The sequence below is a fragment of the Oryctolagus cuniculus genome, chromosome 9 (genome assembly GCF_051225735.1).
Source record: "Oryctolagus cuniculus isolate XC-2025 breed Fujian yellow rabbit chromosome 9, ASM5122573v1, whole genome shotgun sequence".
Classification (NCBI taxonomy): Eukaryota; Metazoa; Chordata; class Mammalia; order Lagomorpha; family Leporidae; genus Oryctolagus; species Oryctolagus cuniculus.
In genome coordinates, this window is record NC_142875.1 from 36,943,697 (window position 1) to 36,960,300 (window position 16,604).

The window sequence follows — 16,604 nt, forward strand, 5'->3', positions numbered from 1 at the left end:
GAAAGCTACCCTAGCTAGGGACCTCCAAGCTGATTGGAGAAGCGTGGCAGCACCAATATCGGTTCTATCCTACAGAATCAGTGTTGCCCTGAATTAGTCACACCCCTTCTGCCTGCCCTTTAAAAAGTGTGCGTGGTCATTAAAAAAGTGGACACGTTCACCGAAACTTGTCTCCGGTGCTTCTTGCCGAAGAGCGCTGTCACCCCACCCATGCCAACAGCACGCGGAATATGAAGATCCTAACTTCCAGAGCCACTTGGATTAAAAGGCAACGAGTGCACCTAACCATTCTCATTCTTGACAGGTGGATCTGGACTGAAACCATGGTGCAATCTGTACCCCATTTAGACCCTCCGAAATGTCAGTACACTGCCAGCTGTGTGCAAGCTATAATAAGCTCCTCCAACTCCTGACTTAGGTATTTCAGAATGCCAGTTCAAAGAGGAGAAAGTACTCCTGAAAGATTAAAAGACTGCTGAAATGGCTAGATGAAATATTCAGAAAACTCCCTAATGGTGACGGTGAAAGAGGGTGCCTGGAGACTTTTAATAGGCAGGCGGCAGACCCTGTGTCTCACACGAAAGAAGGTTCTGGCAGTGAGCAAAGGAGAAGACAGCCTTTTCCTATACAAACTGGATGTAGGTTTTTAAAATAGTCTAATCATGTTTTAGCAGAAACCTGAAATCTCTAATGGGTAAAATCTCACAGACAGACTGCTTACTAGATTCACTATTCACGTACAAGCCAGGGCTTCTGATGCCAGGCCTCTGACAGGGGTCTCCTCCTACACCCCACCCAGAACTCAGCTGGAGGCAGTCTGCAACAATGGTGCCTGATTAATCATTGCACAGACTAATCAGCGAGGCTTTCTTCAGTTATAGACTGTGAAGAACATTAATTACCTGAGCTGCTTCTGTCCAGCATGACATCTTTTAGATTAATGTGTCTTCATTAACCATGGCTATAAACAATGTGATTCAGAATTTAGACAAAGAAGTTTTAATACAAATATTATGCAGAACTTCGGCATCCCACAATAAACTACAATTGTTGATTACCTTGGCTTAATAGTTATTTAAGTTACTTTGATGAAACATTCATTTAAAGAGTACTCGGTATTAAACAGATTGATTAAACTTAACACAGCAACATATAAAACCTCAGACATATTATTCCAATATGGAAACAACACAAGAATGAGCTTTTTGAGGTTTGTGAATTACACTGTCACTTCCTAAACACAATATATATCTAAACATACTTCCAAATATTTTACCATTAAGGTAGAAATTACATATATATTCTAACTTGTACTACCAGCAGTTAAAACAGCTTTTATCAAAACTCTGAGTAGCTCCACTGCTAACAATTTGCTCATCCTTTCCAGTTGGGTATAAATTCTGCAAATCATTTCAAATCATTCAGAGCTCAGACTGACCCTTAAACTCCATTTTAAATCAAAAATTGTCACTACCAAACATGCTTAATAAGCTTATAGAAACACTGCTCCAAAAAGAAAGTGTGATCCCTAACATAATCTGACGAATAATAGTTCATCACTGGAAACATGTTTGGACTATATGACCTCACAACTCTAAAAAGAACCCCAGGAGCCTGAGCTGTGGTGCAGCAGTTTAAAACCCCAGCCTGCATCCCATATGAATGCCGGTTCGAGTCCTGACTACTCTACTTCCGACCCAGCTCCCCGCTAATGTGCCTGGGAAAGCAGCAGAGGATGGCCCCTGAACCCATGTGGGTGATTGAGAATAAGCCCCTAGCTCCTAGCTTTGGATTGGATCAGCTCCATCCACTGCAGCCATTTGGGGAGTGAACTAGTGGACAGAAGGCCTCTCTCTCTGTGTGTTACTCTTTCAAATAAATAAAATAAATCTTTGAAAAAAAAAAAAAACCCATACTTCATAGGCACACTCCTACACAAACCTCCTTAATACCTCTCCTGACTTGTGGGACTTAGAATCGGCAAAGTTATTTTGCTTCCAAATGCTATATACGCCATATGGGAACTAAGGTAGCTAACAGATCACATCTCATTAAAAAAATTATTTGTTTATGTGAAAGGCAGAGTTACACAGAGACAGAGAGAGCGAGCAAGAAGTGATCTTATGGCACCAGCGCTGTGGTGTAGTGGGTAAAGCCGCCAGCTGTGGTGCTGGCATCCCATATGAACACAGTTCAAGCCCCAGCTGCTACATTTCCAATCCAGCTCTCTGCTGTGGCCTGAGAAAGCAGTGGAGGATGGCCCAAGTCCTTGGGCCCTGCACCCACATGAAGACCCAGAGGAAGCTCCTGCCTCCTGGCTTCGGATAGGCACAGCTACAGCCATTTCAGCCATCTAAAGAGTGAACCAGCAAAGGGAAGACACCTCTCCCCCCAGCCCCCAGTTACCCTGCCTTTCAAATAAATAAATAAATCTTCAAAAAAAAAAAAAAGTGATCTTACATCCACTGGTTCACTCCCCAAATGGCTTTAACAGCCAGGGTTAGGCTGGGCTGAACCAGGAGCCATGAGTTTCTTCCATGTGGGTGGCAGGAACCAAAGAACTTGGGTCATCTTCCACTAGTTCCCCAGGAATATCAGCAGGAAGCTGGATCAGAAGTGGATCAGCCGTGACAAGAACCTGTGCCCATATGGGATGCCTGCATTGCAGGCAGCAGCTTGAACCACTATGCCACAACACTGGCCCCTGCATCTCTTTCTAACAGGCATCTTTCCCCCTCAACCTTTGGATCTCATTAGGACACACTGAAATTACACAATATTCTAGGGGCCAGCGCCATGGCTCACTTGGTTAATCCTCCCCATGTGGCGCCAGCATCCCATGTGGGCGCCAGTTCTAGTCCTGGTTGCTCCTCTTCCAGTCCTGCTCTCTGCTGTGGCCCAGGAAGGCAGAGGAGGATGGCCCAAGTGCTTGGGCCCCTGCACCCGCACGGGAGACCAGGGGGAAACACCTGGCTCCTGGATTCGGATCGGCACAGCGCCAGCCGTGGCAGCCATTTGGGGAATGAACCAATGGAAGGAAGACCTTTCTCTCTGTCTCTCTCTCTCACTGTCTATAACTCTACCCGTCAAATAAATTAAAAAAAGAAATTACACTATGTTCTAAATAAAAATAATTTCCCATCATGAACAACTGGGCTGACCATGTGGCCTACTTAAATTAGTTTAAATGCTATTTGACAAGTATTCTGAATATGACATAGGAAAAGGACAGAAAATACCCTTTAAAATTTGTGATCCTTCTATACAGGCTGTCTTGATATCTATTACGTAAAACTATTATAGGCAACTGTGGGGAGCAGCTCGGACTAGACTGTTACTGGAATTAAGACTTATTCTATGCACCTGCTCTCCCACAATATGGCGCTGGGAGAGAAGAAAACAGCTTCTACACAGCTGCCTCCAGTTCAACCAATAAACTGTAGGACTTGCTCCTGATTGGAGGAGAGCAGCGTACTCGGCGTGTGGGCAGCCGAGTTAGGATTGGCGGAGGAGGACTATAAAGGAGGAGAGAGACGGCATGCACCAGGAACATCTAAGGGGAACATCTAAGGGGAACACCTGTGCAGCCCCCGAGAGAGCCGGCCGGCGGTGTGCCGCTCCCCTGCGGAAGTGGGGAATGTGGCAGGGGGAACTGCCCTTCCACGGAGGTGGAAGGGACAGTAGCCAACCCGGGAAGAACCAGCAGCAAACCCGGGGAGGGCCGAGCAGACAAAAGAACAGCGAAGGGTTTAGTGTCGTTCCTCCACGAAGACGGGGAACGACATAATGGTGCCGTGACTCGGATAGGAAACCTAGGAGGGAAGAAGCGGGAAGAAACGGGAAGAAGTGGGAAATTACCGGAGAGAGAGACTAGCAAACAGCCTAGGGAAAAGCCGGACGAAAAAGGTGCCGGAAGGAGCTATTGAAAGCCTAGGCATAGACTCAGATACGGACTACGGGGGGAAGCTGGGAGAAATCTCTAAGGTCGAAAGCGAAAGTGAAAGCTAGAACAAACAGACTCGGATGCGGACTGTGGGGAGAGGCCAGGAGAAATGAGGGAGGAGTATTGTTGGAGGAAAGCTTGGGGAAACATACCGGGTAGAGAAAAATGTTAGGGAAATTGAAGCCGCGGGGGGCAGGCCGAGGCGGAGACGAAAGCCACTTTGGGATTCTCAAGTTAGCCCGGGAATAGGGGGCGAAAAGTTGAAACCAGAAGCGGAAACGTAAGCCAGATTGGGATCCGTCTGATTAGCCCGGGGAGCAAAGGACGGGAAGCCAAATCGTGGGGCGGAGACGTAAGCTGGGTTGAATTCGCCAGGCTAGCCCGGGGAACTTGGATTGAATGCTAGTGGCGGAGACGTAAGCTACGCTGTGTGACTCGCGGAGGCTGCCGCGCGCAGACAGAGCGTGCGGGGCTCAAGTAGATAGGGAACGCTGGGCTAGTGCGAAGCCGCGCAGATGAGAGAGGCGCGGGCTGAAGCGGCTCAGAGCCGGAAAGCCGCCGAGAAGCAGCCTCGGGGCGGGCGCCGGGAGGCCGCAGGGATAAGAGAAACAAAAGTTTAAAAGTAAAATGAGAGAAATAGGAATGTTGGCAGACAGAAGTAAAATGGGAGAAATAGGAATGCCCAGAGATAGAGAAAGAGAGAAATAGAAAGGCCTCCCCACAATACTGCAATGAGAAGGCTTGGATTCGGTCTGCCTGATTAGGAAAGCGGTGAGCACCTGCGGGCGGCTAGCAGCTTATGCGCCGCAGGTCACCGAAGACAGGCACGAATTAACATCAATAAGGCCTCCCCACAACACAGCAATGAGAAGGCTTAGATTTGGTCTGCCTGATTAGTAAGGCGATAAGCACCAGTAGGCAGCTCGACCAGAGTATGAGCTGCAGGTCACCGAAGATAGGCACGAATTAACACCAATAAGTCTCCCCCACAATACGGCAATGAGAAGGCTTGGATTCGGTTTGCCTGATTGTTAGGGCTTGTAAGCCCCTGCAGGCAGAGCAGAGCATGCGCTGCAGGGCACCGAACACAGGCACGCATCAGCGCCTAAAAACCTCCTCACAACATAGCGAAGAGAGGACCCGTATTCGGTTTGCCTGATTGATAGGACTTGTAAGAACCTGTGGCAACTCTAGCAAGTAGAGCAGAGTGTGTGCCGCGGGACACCGAAGACAGGCGCGTATCAACGCCAAAAAATAAAAAGAAAGGGGGATCTGTGGGGAGCAGCTCGGACTAGACTGTTACTGGAATTAAGACTTATTCTATGCACCTGCTCTCCCACAATATGGCGCTGGGAGAGAAGAAAACAGCTTCTACACAGCTGCCTCCAGTTCAACCAATAAACTGTAGGACTTGCTCCTGATTGGAGGAGAGCAGCGTACTCGGCGTGTGGGCAGCCGAGTTAGGATTGGCGGAGGAGGACTATAAAGGAGGAGAGAGACGGCATGCACCAGGAACATCTAAGGGGAACATCTAAGGGGAACACCTGTGCAGCCCCCGAGAGAGCCAGCCGGCGGTGTGCCGCTCCCCTGCGGAAGTGGGGAATGTGGCAGGGGGAACCGCCCTTCCACGGAGGTGGAAGGGACAGTAGCCAACCCGGGAAGAACCAGCAGCAAACCCGGGGAGGGCCGAGCAGACGAAAGAACAGCGAAGGGTTTAGTGTCGTTCCTCCACGAAGACGGGGAACGACAGCAACTGGAATTTCTGTAGATCTCAAATGATTGAACAGCAGCAACTCACATGTGATAAATTAATAAAACTCTGAAACAAGCAAGTCTGAGCACCTGCCAACAGAGCTGATGAGACAGAGAATACTAGTGACATGACTGCGTTCTAGCAACAACCTGTGTTTCTACATAGAGTGAGAGTTTATACAAACCTTTATACATGTATTACTGAACTCAGGTTCAACCCTTGTGAACTAGGCAGATCAGATACCCTGGTCTCCACTTCACAGATGAGAAAATGAGGCTCAAATGTTGTCACTTGCTCAAATGTGCACAAATGTTAAGGTACTTGTTCAAAGGTCCACAAGTAATGGAACAAGGAATCTAACCTCTGGGCCTCTTGACTCCAGATCTTTGCTACAAAGAACATCCTTCAAAAGGAGAACCAAAACCATCCAGGTAAGAGCACATACACTCCCAAGGCTTGTATGTGGAGAGATTCCATAAATACCTACGGGATAAGTGTCCAAACTGAAATAATTCAGTGTTTTTTCAAACATGAAAAAACAAGCACATAAAGTACAAGTACATACTTACAATTCAATTGCTCATTTCTGCAAACTGTACCCTCACCCAGCATTTCATTCTTATACCCCATAGGCCTGCCTGTCCATTACCTGGAATGGTCATATACTTGGCTAACTCTACAATGCACCCTTTGCGGTACAAGACACAGTACTAAACATACAATGCCAGCCTTACACCACCATTCATAGCACCAGTATATTTCACTTATGGTAACGAAAGCCTGGGAAGTGATTCTTGATGAGATTTATTAATTGAATGAATGATCCACGACTCAAATTGATTTTTGGTAATGCAGTGACTCCAAGTAAAGCTATAAAAACAGATGTGCTATTTCAATCATCACAATTAACTGATGAAGAAGTTTCGTATTAATTTCTAAACCAGGCAATTCCACATGTAAGAATGTTCAGCCTAAGCGAGGTGGTGAAATATAATAAGCCTTCCTCCTCAACTATCCTCCCCTAGTGGCCCATCAAGCAATCATAGAATCGTTCTTGTTTACTAATTAAAAATAATATATATTTCACCCACATTATCTTTAGATACAGAGACTGATAACCCTTCCTACTGTCTCATTCTGTAGGGGTATCAATTTACAGGGATCAAATCTCATCTGATGGGGAAACGGGAAGTAAAGACATCTCATTACACAAACGTACACACACACACACACACACAAACACACACATCTTTAAATTATTTTCCACATGCTTGAAATACTTACTCACACAACAGAACACCATTTTCTAGAGAGGCTCGGAAATCCTTTGTTTCAAAATTCTTCTCTGTTACTGCCTGCAAGAAAGATATGGGTGTTAATTTTCTCTTAAGTAGGAATAACAGACAAGTCAAAATTCAGTGTTAGATTAAATTGTGCACATCTAATATTATACTTGAAGAATTCGAAATATCACTAAGAACTGATCCCATATTAAATAAAATTACATATTGGTCTATGTTACAAAGAGGTTTACTATTTTAGTATGAACAATTACACACACACACAAACCACAGGGCCAGTGCTGTGGCATAGTAGGCTGGGCCTCTGCCTACGGCGTCGGCAATCCACATGGATGCCAGTTCTAATCCTGGCTGCTCCTTTTCCGATCCGGCTCTCCGTTATGACCTGGCAAAGCAGTGGAAGATGGCCCAAGTGCTTGGGCCCCTGCACCCACATGGGAGACTCAGAGGAGGCTCCTGGCTCCCAGCTTCAGACTGGCCTAGCTCCAGCCACTCCAGCCATTTGGGGAGCAAACCAGCACATGGAAGACCTTTCTGTCTGTCTGTCTGTCTAACTCTACCTCTCAAATAAATAAATTAAAAATCATAAAAAAAACCACAATGAGTATTTTCTGAAATGTAATAAAAAAGCTAATTAAATTTGCAGTGTATTTTCTATTAAACAAAAAACTGAGTAACTAAAACGTCCTTAGTTTTAGTTCCATCTTTACATTCCTCAAGGATCGTACAAAACTAAGAAGCAAACGGTATGACTCTCCTCCGATTTGCTCGTGAGATGGCCCTTATTTGTGTAGAGCCTTTTTAGTGCAACATCTTAGAGAGAAGACTATGAAATCCTGCAGAGAGGGGCAAGATGGTAAATACTGTAAACAGGCCATTCGCAACCTAAGGCCATCACAGGCCACCTGCAGTTACTACAACGATGGTGCAGCGAAACCGCTAGAAAGTACCTGGATTCTGCCTCCAGAGGGCTGCAGTGGTTGGGAAATGAAAGGGAATTTCATGAGGGAAGTAGCAGCAGAGAAAATGGAGGCCATGATGGGAAAAAACACTCCAAGAACAACTCCTGAGACTGGAACCCCAAACAGCCATGTGAACAGGAAGCCAGCGGCAATGGCACCAGCAGCCATAGAGATACACCCCTACAGCAGACAGAAACAGGTTTCTGGAATCCTCCACTGGAAAGTCACAAATCCTACACCCCAGGCCAGCTCCGGAGCTCACGGATGTAACGGTCATCACAGTCCTGCTGTCCACACTTACCACAGCTCGCTTTACAACCCTCCTGCGACTCCCTCTATGTTAATTCTGCATCTCTCCACAATGCCTCATGCTGCTGTAGCTAGACCTACGGTCTGGTGACTGACCAAACAAAGTTGCTTTCAGAATTCAAGGTAGTTTCTCATTCGTCCGTTCCCTAAGTGTGCACAGAGCCTGGGTCAGAAGGTGATGTGCCAGAAGCAGGAAAAAGTAGAAGATCCTTGCCTACAGGGAGCCTGACTCTATAGAAGGGACTCACTGCTGCATGAATTAGACATGTGAGGATCCTCTCTATGATGGAAACTAATTACATACTGGTAGAGATTTTAAAAATGAAGAAGTAAAGGCAGGTAGCACTTCTCTCCAGGAGCTGACTGCAGCATAAAAGAATTTTAAATATATATTTAAGAGCATAGTAAGGGATAGGTGCTTGGCCTACTAGTCAAGACAAGGCCACATATCAAGATCAAGAGTACCCATATTCAATATCCAGCTCCTGCATTTCATTCTGGCTTTCTGCAAATGTAGACTCTGGGACAGAACAGTGATGCTCACGTGATTGGGTCCTGACACCCACGTAGAAGCTGTGAATTGAGCTCTCGGCTTCCAGCTTTGGCCCTAGGCAGGGGCCACTGCAAACATTTGGGAAGTGAGCCAGCACATGGAAAACCTTTCTGTCTGTCTGTCTCTGTCAGACGGACTGGTATAGAATTCGACCTCTGCTTCCAATCCAGCTTCCTATGAATGCAAGCCCTGGGAGGAAGCAGATGATGGATCAAGTACTTGGGTCCCCGTCACCCATGTGGGAGACCTGGATTTGGCCTGACCCAGCCCAGACTACCATGGACATTTGGGGAGTGTGTAGCTGGTTGGACTACCAGTAGCCATGTCAGCACCCCATATCAGAGTACTGGTTCCAGTTCTAAGTGCTCTGCTCCAGATCCAAGTCACTGTAAAAGCACCTGAGAAGGCAGTGGAACATGGCTCAAGTACTTGGGGAGCCTGCCACCCACGGGGGAGACCTGGATGGGGTTCTGGAATCCTAGCTTTGGTCTGGTTCCGGCCATTTGAGGAGTGAACCAGCAAACAGGAGAGCTCTCAATCTTCCTCTTCCTGTATCTCTACACCTGCTCTGTATTTCACCCTCTCTCTGACACTCTTTCAAATAAACAAATAAGTCTTTTAAAAGCTCTTTCTTCCAGATGTACAATTTGGGACATGCTCAGGCTGACTTGCCCCAAATGGTAGAGTTAGAAACATACCAGGGGACTCCAATTCAATCCCATCAAGGTGGCATGTACCAATGCCATCTCACTAGTCCAAGTGATCAATTTCAGTTCACAATTGATCATAATGAAAGGACTAAGAGTCAAAGGGAGCACATAAACAAGTCTAGTACCTGCTAATACTAACCGATAGAATAAATAAAGGGGAGAGTGATCCAACATAGGAAGTGAGATACTCAGCAGACTCATAGAATGGTGGATGTCCTAAACAGCACTCTGGCCTCAGAATCAGCCCTTAAGGCATTCGGATCTGGCAGAAAAGCCCATGAGAGTATTTCAGGCATGGAAAGCCAAGACACTCAGGCAAAAAAAAAAAAAAAAAAAAAAAAAAAAACAAACAAACCTAAATGAAAGATCTCTGTGAGATCCCAGTGGAAAGAACAGGTCTTCAAAGAAGGAGGTAACTTTCTCCGAAGGGAGGAGAGAACCTCCACTTTGACTATGACCTTGTCTAAACAAGGTAAGAGTCGGAGAACTCAAGGGGCCTCCATAGCCTTGGAAACTCATGACTGGTGCATAGGGAGATTATTGGTGCCATAAACAAGAGTGTCAATTTGTAAAGCCAACAACAGGAGTCACTGTGCACTTACTCCTCATGTAGGATCTCTGTCCTTAGTGTGCTGTACATTGAGACTTAATGCTATAACGAGTACTCAAACAGTATATTTCACTTTGTGTTTCTATGGGGGTGCAAACTGTTGAAATCTTTACTTAATGTATACTAAACTGATCTTCTGTAAAAAAAAAAAAAAAAAAAAAAAAGAAGAAGAATTATCAATTCCCAACTTGACTCTCACTGGGATTAAACATGACAATAGGTCTGATCTGATTTCATCATCATTTAAAAAATCATCTATTATTTTTCACTTTATGTTTCTGTGTGGGAGCAAACTGTTGAAATCTTTACTTAATGTATGCTAAACTGATCTTCTGTAGATAAAGAGAATCGAAAATGAATCTTGATGTGAATGGAAGGGGAGAGGGAGTGGGAGAGGGGAGGGTTGCATGTGGGAGGGACGTTATTGGGGGGAAGCCATTGTAATCCATAAGCTGTACTTTGGAAATTTATATTCATTAAATAAAAGTTAAAAAAAAAAAGCTCTTTCTTCCTTTCAAATAACAATCTTAAAAAAAACTAAATTTTTAGAAAATCAAAAATCTTGAACTGTTAAGAGTATAAAAAGGTAAGTTCATAAATAAATTTAATTTCTTTATCAATTTTCCTGGATAAAAGAGATGTGCTGTCTTAACACACATTGTGTTAGGGGAGGGAGAATAAAAATGTGCACTGTAAACTTTAATACAGTGAAAATTCTCTTAAAAATGCTTTAATAGTGTGGATATTTTCATGAATATTACAAAAATGTTCATAATACAGTAGTAACTCCAACCTCAGTAACTCAAAAACTCTGATTTTTAATTAGCAATTTGTATATCTATATAAATATAAACTTACCTGAGACACTTTCTAAAGAACTAAAGAAAAAAATTCTCTAAAAACAAGGAAAGGGTATCTCAGCTGCATTTCTTTCTTTGTTTATTTTATTTTAAGACTTATTTTTATTTGAAAAACAGAAAAAGACAGGAGGGGTGGGTGAGGGGGCAAAATGTGCACAACAGCAGGGCAAAGCCAGGAGCCTGGAATTCCATCCGGGCCTCTCACATGGTTGGCAGGAACTCAAGCACGTGGGTCATCATCATTTGCTGCCTTCCCAGGCACATCATCAGGAAACAGTCAAGAGGAATAGCTAGGGCACAAGCACACTGTGACACAGTGCCCAGCCTGGGATACATTTCTTTTGCTTTATTTTTTAAGATTTATTTATTTTAAAAGTCAAAGCTAACAAGACAGAGGGAGATACAGAGAGAGAGAGAGAGAGAAATATCTTCATTGGCTGGTTCACTCCCCAGATGGCCACAATGGCCAGTGATGAGCCAGGCAGAAGCCAGGAACCAGAAACTTCATCTGGGTCTCCCAAGTGGTGCAGGGGCCCAAACACTTGGGCCATAATCCACTGCTTTTCCCAGGACATGAGCATGGAGCTGGATGTGAAGTGGAGCAGCCAGGACAAGAACCAGTGCCCATGTGGGATGCCAGCATTGCAGTCAGCAGCTTTACTTGCTAAGTCTGCTAAGTCACAAGGCCAGCTCCTGAGCTACATTTTTCTTTTTTTTTTTTTTTTTTTAAGATTTTAGTTATTTATTTGAAAGTCAGAGTTACACAGAGAGAGAAGTAGAGGCAAAGAGAGAGGTCTTCCATCCACTGGTTCACTCCCCAATTGGCCACAACAGCCAGAGCTGCGCTGATCAGAAGGCAGGAGCCAGGAGCTTCTTCCTGGTCTCCCATGCGGGTGCAGGGGCCCAAGGATTTGGCCATCTTCTACTGCTTTCCCAGGTCATAGCAGAGAGCGGGATTGGAAGAGGAGCATCCAAGACTAGAACCGGCACCCATATGGGATGCCGGTGCTTCAGGCCAGGGTTTTAACCCGCTGAGCTACAGCACCGGCATGGGCTACATTTCTTAAGGTCACAACATGACATCAACAGTTGTTGGGTGAAACCAGAAGAGGACTCTGGAGTCTGTGTGCATGGGTTTGATTCTCTGCTCTGCAACTTTCTACCATCAACTCTAGCCAGGCTGTTTCATCTCTGTTTTCTCATCCAATGAAGACTGAAAGTACCTATCTTCCTCTCTTCCAGGGTGGCGCTGAGAATAAACTGAACGATACATATGAAACTCTCAGCATGCATAGATCAGCTGTTATTATTTGCTAGCATTATCTATCCACAGAAAATGCAAAGCTTCGCCTTAGCCCACAAATGTGTCTTTGTCAGATGTAATACCCTGTACTTCAACTGCCAAGGGCCATCTTGATATTTATAACCTCATTCATGGGCCAAACAAAATTATCAACTTAAAGATTACCCTGGAGGCTGGCAGTGTGGCGTAGTAAGTTAAGCCTCCACCTGCAGTGTCAGCATCCCTTATGGACACCGGCTCGAGTCCTGGCTGCTCCACTTCCAATCCAGCTCCCTGCTAATGTGCCTGGGAAGGCAGAAGATGGCCCTGTACCCAGGTGGGAGATCCACATGAAGCTCCTTGCTCTTGGCTTTGGCCTGGCCCAGGTCTGGCCACTGTGGCCATTTAGGGAGTGAACCAGCATATGGAAGGGTGTTCTCTCTCTCTCGCTTATCTCTACATCTCTGCCTTTCAAATAAATAAATCTTTTGAAAAAATTGCCCTACTATAGACTTATTGAATTTCAAGTCTCCTTAGCAGGGCCAGACCAAATGATTTCACGGACTTCACACACTCGCCAGCCAGACGTTCCCTGCCTGAGTTAAAGGAAGGAACTCAGTTATCACATTATATATAATTCTACTGGAGTAGCTGCTAGATCCTGAAAATGTTGCAAAAGTCAAAGCCAGGTTGTTGTTAAAAACTGCCATACTTTAAAACAGGAGTCTACCCTTAAGAAGAGCTCAGTATTCTGGTTTTTCAGAATTCTGAAAGAACGTCCGTTTGCGTAGTAGTTCTAATCTAACAATCACTCAGTTTTCCAATAATTCTGAGCCTTATTCATCAGTCAGTTATTTAAGGTGTGACATCTTTTACGTAATGGGCTTGTGATTCATAGGAACCAAATAGAGACCATGTGTTTCCCACTTAAGGTATCAAAAGTCAACAGAGAGAAGTGATCACTGTACAGGCAAACAACCACACCTTGTTCTCTATGCAAACTCCTTTCCCTCTCTTTCGCTTGCCCTTTTCCATACTTCCCCAGTGCAATCTTGTGAAAGCACTGCTACCCTAAATAATCCGAGACACAGAGACCCGAGGTTCCAACCTGGCTCCATCCCACACTTCACACTTCCGAAGGAGTCGCCACGCGGTTCCCTGATTTTTCAAGGGAAAGGCATATTTGCCCTCTTTACTTCACACTGTACAGAAAGCAGGTGAAATATTTTGCACACACTCTGCTACAGGCTGGTGTTTCCTTTGGCCCGTGTCTTTGGGGGCTGAGCTGCAGCAAAGAAGCTAAGGAGGTGCCAGGGCCCGGCGGGAGGCTCTTGGGTGAGACGCTTCCTGTGAAGGTGTAATTAGTCTAATGGAGCGTATTAAGGGTGGAGCCCAGAGCAAATTCTGCACAAACACTGCTGCCAAACCTGTCTGACCACCTGTAGCTTCCATCCCTATGGGGAATTCCTTGACAGGAAGGTTTCTGTAAAGGGCAGATGTTGTAGAAGAAAACACCCGGCAGTTAAATTCACAAATTTAAAAAAAAAAAAAAAAAAGCCATTTCTTTTGCTGTGAAATGTATCGTATCAATTACCTTCATGCCCTTTATTATCTTGTTGATTGTTTTATTCTAATCCTCTGGCTGGGTAAGGCTTCCCACCAACATCACCATCAAGTTTCTCCAAGGCTCCATCACTCCGGTCCAGTTCTGATCACATGATCCGCATAACTTAAATCCCAAACATTCTGGGAACTCCTTAAAGACTACTTCAGACCACACTGGTTATCAGCAAAACACCCATTAAGGCAAGTCAGCAAGCACTCATCTCCTTTAAATTTTTCAATTCTTTTAAAGCACCCATTTAAAAGACTTCTAAAACCTCCAAAGAAATCTCTACCGTATTTTTCGTGTGAATCAAAGTATAAAAACACAAGTCCTGTTTGAGGTTGTTTCAGAAGAAAGCAGGGGAGATATTCACCAACAAAAACCACACTATGAGCTTCAACTGGACTCACAGATGTTTCCAAATTAAATTAGTTACTAATTGATTAATCGGTTATTACAGCATGAAATTTAAGATACACATCATCATGCCAATCATGCAACATAAATGCAAAAACAAAAAAACCCTAAGTAATATTTTACATTGGAAGCCATTGTGGTACATGGAAACCACATCATGAAGACAGGTCTGAATTAATCTTCCACTCAAGGAAACACACAGTCAATATCGGGCAATATTTCTGGTCTGCTTTTCCATCAATCTCTAAAACTCTCAATGAATTAAACCTCCCTCCTTTTATTTCATTAAACTTCATTTTGGAAGCAACAAATTATATGATCCTCACGACCCCATGAAGATTCTCTGATTTTTACAATTAATTTTATGAGAAATCTATACCATTACTGATGATGCAATAACTTTGACAGACCTTATTGCTTCCCAAAACCATAAATGCAAAGGTCATGATGCCCAGTAATCACATGAGGAAAAATGGAACACAACCTAAAGAGAGCAAGTGTCTATCTCTTCTTTCCCTTCCCTCAGCAGAATAATGAAAAAAGTTATTTGTGACATTAGAGAAGCCAGTTCTTCCCACGAAAGATGGGCTCTGCCATTTTTAGACCATCATCACAGGGTGTCCTCTGCCCCTCCCCCACAAAGAGAACCTGGAGTCCAGCAGTTGAGACGGAAATCTGATTGGGGAACGAAGATTAAGTCTCCTCACTTCCCCAGACCTCAGATTACAATGGCCAGTGGTGAACTCGGCTTTGGGCGTCTTCCCTAACCTTCACAGCAAGTCTGTGTGTAGGAAGGAGTTCTTCCTCTGTTGTATACACAAGGAAACTAACAGTGCAGTTACTTGAGGTGAGGCCTAAGCCAGTAAGGAGCTACACATGTAACAAAGCAGCATCCAATCAGAGCACCTACAGTAGCTCTCAGTGAATTCTAAAAGGTAATTAGGGACCTACCTATTTCCTGTGCCTCTGGGCTCCAAGTCTACACCGAGTATTCTAAAGGGCAGGCTGCCTTACCTAACTTCTCACTGGCTGAAACACCACTTTTACATACTCATCACTTAGAAATACATTGGATCAAATTACTCTCCCTAGGAACATTTGCACTTCTAAGGAACACAACAAAAAGGAGGTATGCATGAAGGGGGTGAGAGGGTTGGCTGTGTCCTGAAGGAAGAACCTGCCTTGGTCCTGAGATCACCTTGCTAAATTAGCCTTCTACTGCACAGCAGTGAACCCATGCCAGTGTGCCAATGATCTGAGAATAAACATGCAGGAGTCCATGGAAACACGTCACTCTAGTGATCCGCCTTTTTGAAAGGGAAGAATCTTGGAGGAAATTTTCCAAGAAGAAAGCGGTCACCACTACTGACTTGCAACACGAAAGCTTTTCCAGGCTAAAGAATACCTTAGAATTCACTCTCCGGCCAGCGCCGCGGCTCACTAGGCTAATCCTCCGCCTTGCGGCGCTGGCACACAGGGTTCTAGTCCCGGTTGGGGTGCCGGACCGGATTCTGTCCTGGTTGCCCCTCTTCCAGGCCAGCTCTCTGCTGTGGCCAGGGAGTGCAGTGGAGGATGGCCCAAGTGCTTGGGTCCTGCACCCCATGGGAGACCAGGAGAAGTACCTGGCTCCTGCCATCGGATCATCACAGTGCACCGGCCGTGGCGGCCATTGGAGGGTGAACCAACGGCAAAGGAAGACCTTTCTCTCTCTCTCTCACTGTCCACTCTGCAAGAATTCACTCTCCGTTTGAGTAATAAGCTTCATTTAAGCTAAGATACTAAGCACAAATATATTCATTCAAAAATCACTTAATTTCAACCCGTTAAGTACACGGTGTGAGAGGCATTAGGAATATAAAAAGTAAGATGAGGTGATTTTTGGAAATTCTTCTTTAAAAGTCCAACTTAGTTCTGAAATTTGTGGTCAAAATGGTATTTTAAGCCCAGGCATCTCTAAAATGTGGCTAAGCCTCTGAATTATAACATGTTCTTGGTTAACCTGTACTGTTCATTCAGCAAATAATACTGCTTTAAAGGACATAATTCTCAAGTCACTAGTCTTGATTAAGATTTGGCACCATACTATGTAATATTCCAGAGTAGACCACAATTACTTTTGCCAATACTAATGTCATTTGATAGCAAAACCAAAGCCAACGCATAGTCTTCCAAGATAGTAGTAATCAAAATTGCACAGATCACTGAGTTCTAAACAGAACCCAAACGCCTCATACTGGCTATAAGTCTAACCATCTTCCCTGCCCCACTGCTCCCTTGAAGATCCTCATCTCAGAGTGG

The 16,604-nt window shown here is 44.8% G+C and overlaps 1 protein-coding gene across 18 annotated transcripts in view; it reads right to left on the reverse strand.

Annotated features, from left to right (window-relative positions):
* LMO7 (LIM domain 7) overlaps nt 1-16,604 on the reverse strand; it is a 228,956-nt gene that overhangs the window by 139,574 nt on the left and 72,778 nt on the right. For 17 of the 18 annotated variants that reach the window (XM_089303561.1, XM_017343532.4, XM_017343534.4 and 14 more), the window contains one exon: nt 6,981-7,051. In XM_089303561.1, the coding sequence (XP_089159687.1) occupies nt 6,981-7,051 (71 nt within the window). Of the gene's footprint in view, nt 1-6,980; nt 7,052-16,604 lie in introns of those variants that run through there. The other variant, XM_089303566.1, reaches the window with a different exon arrangement.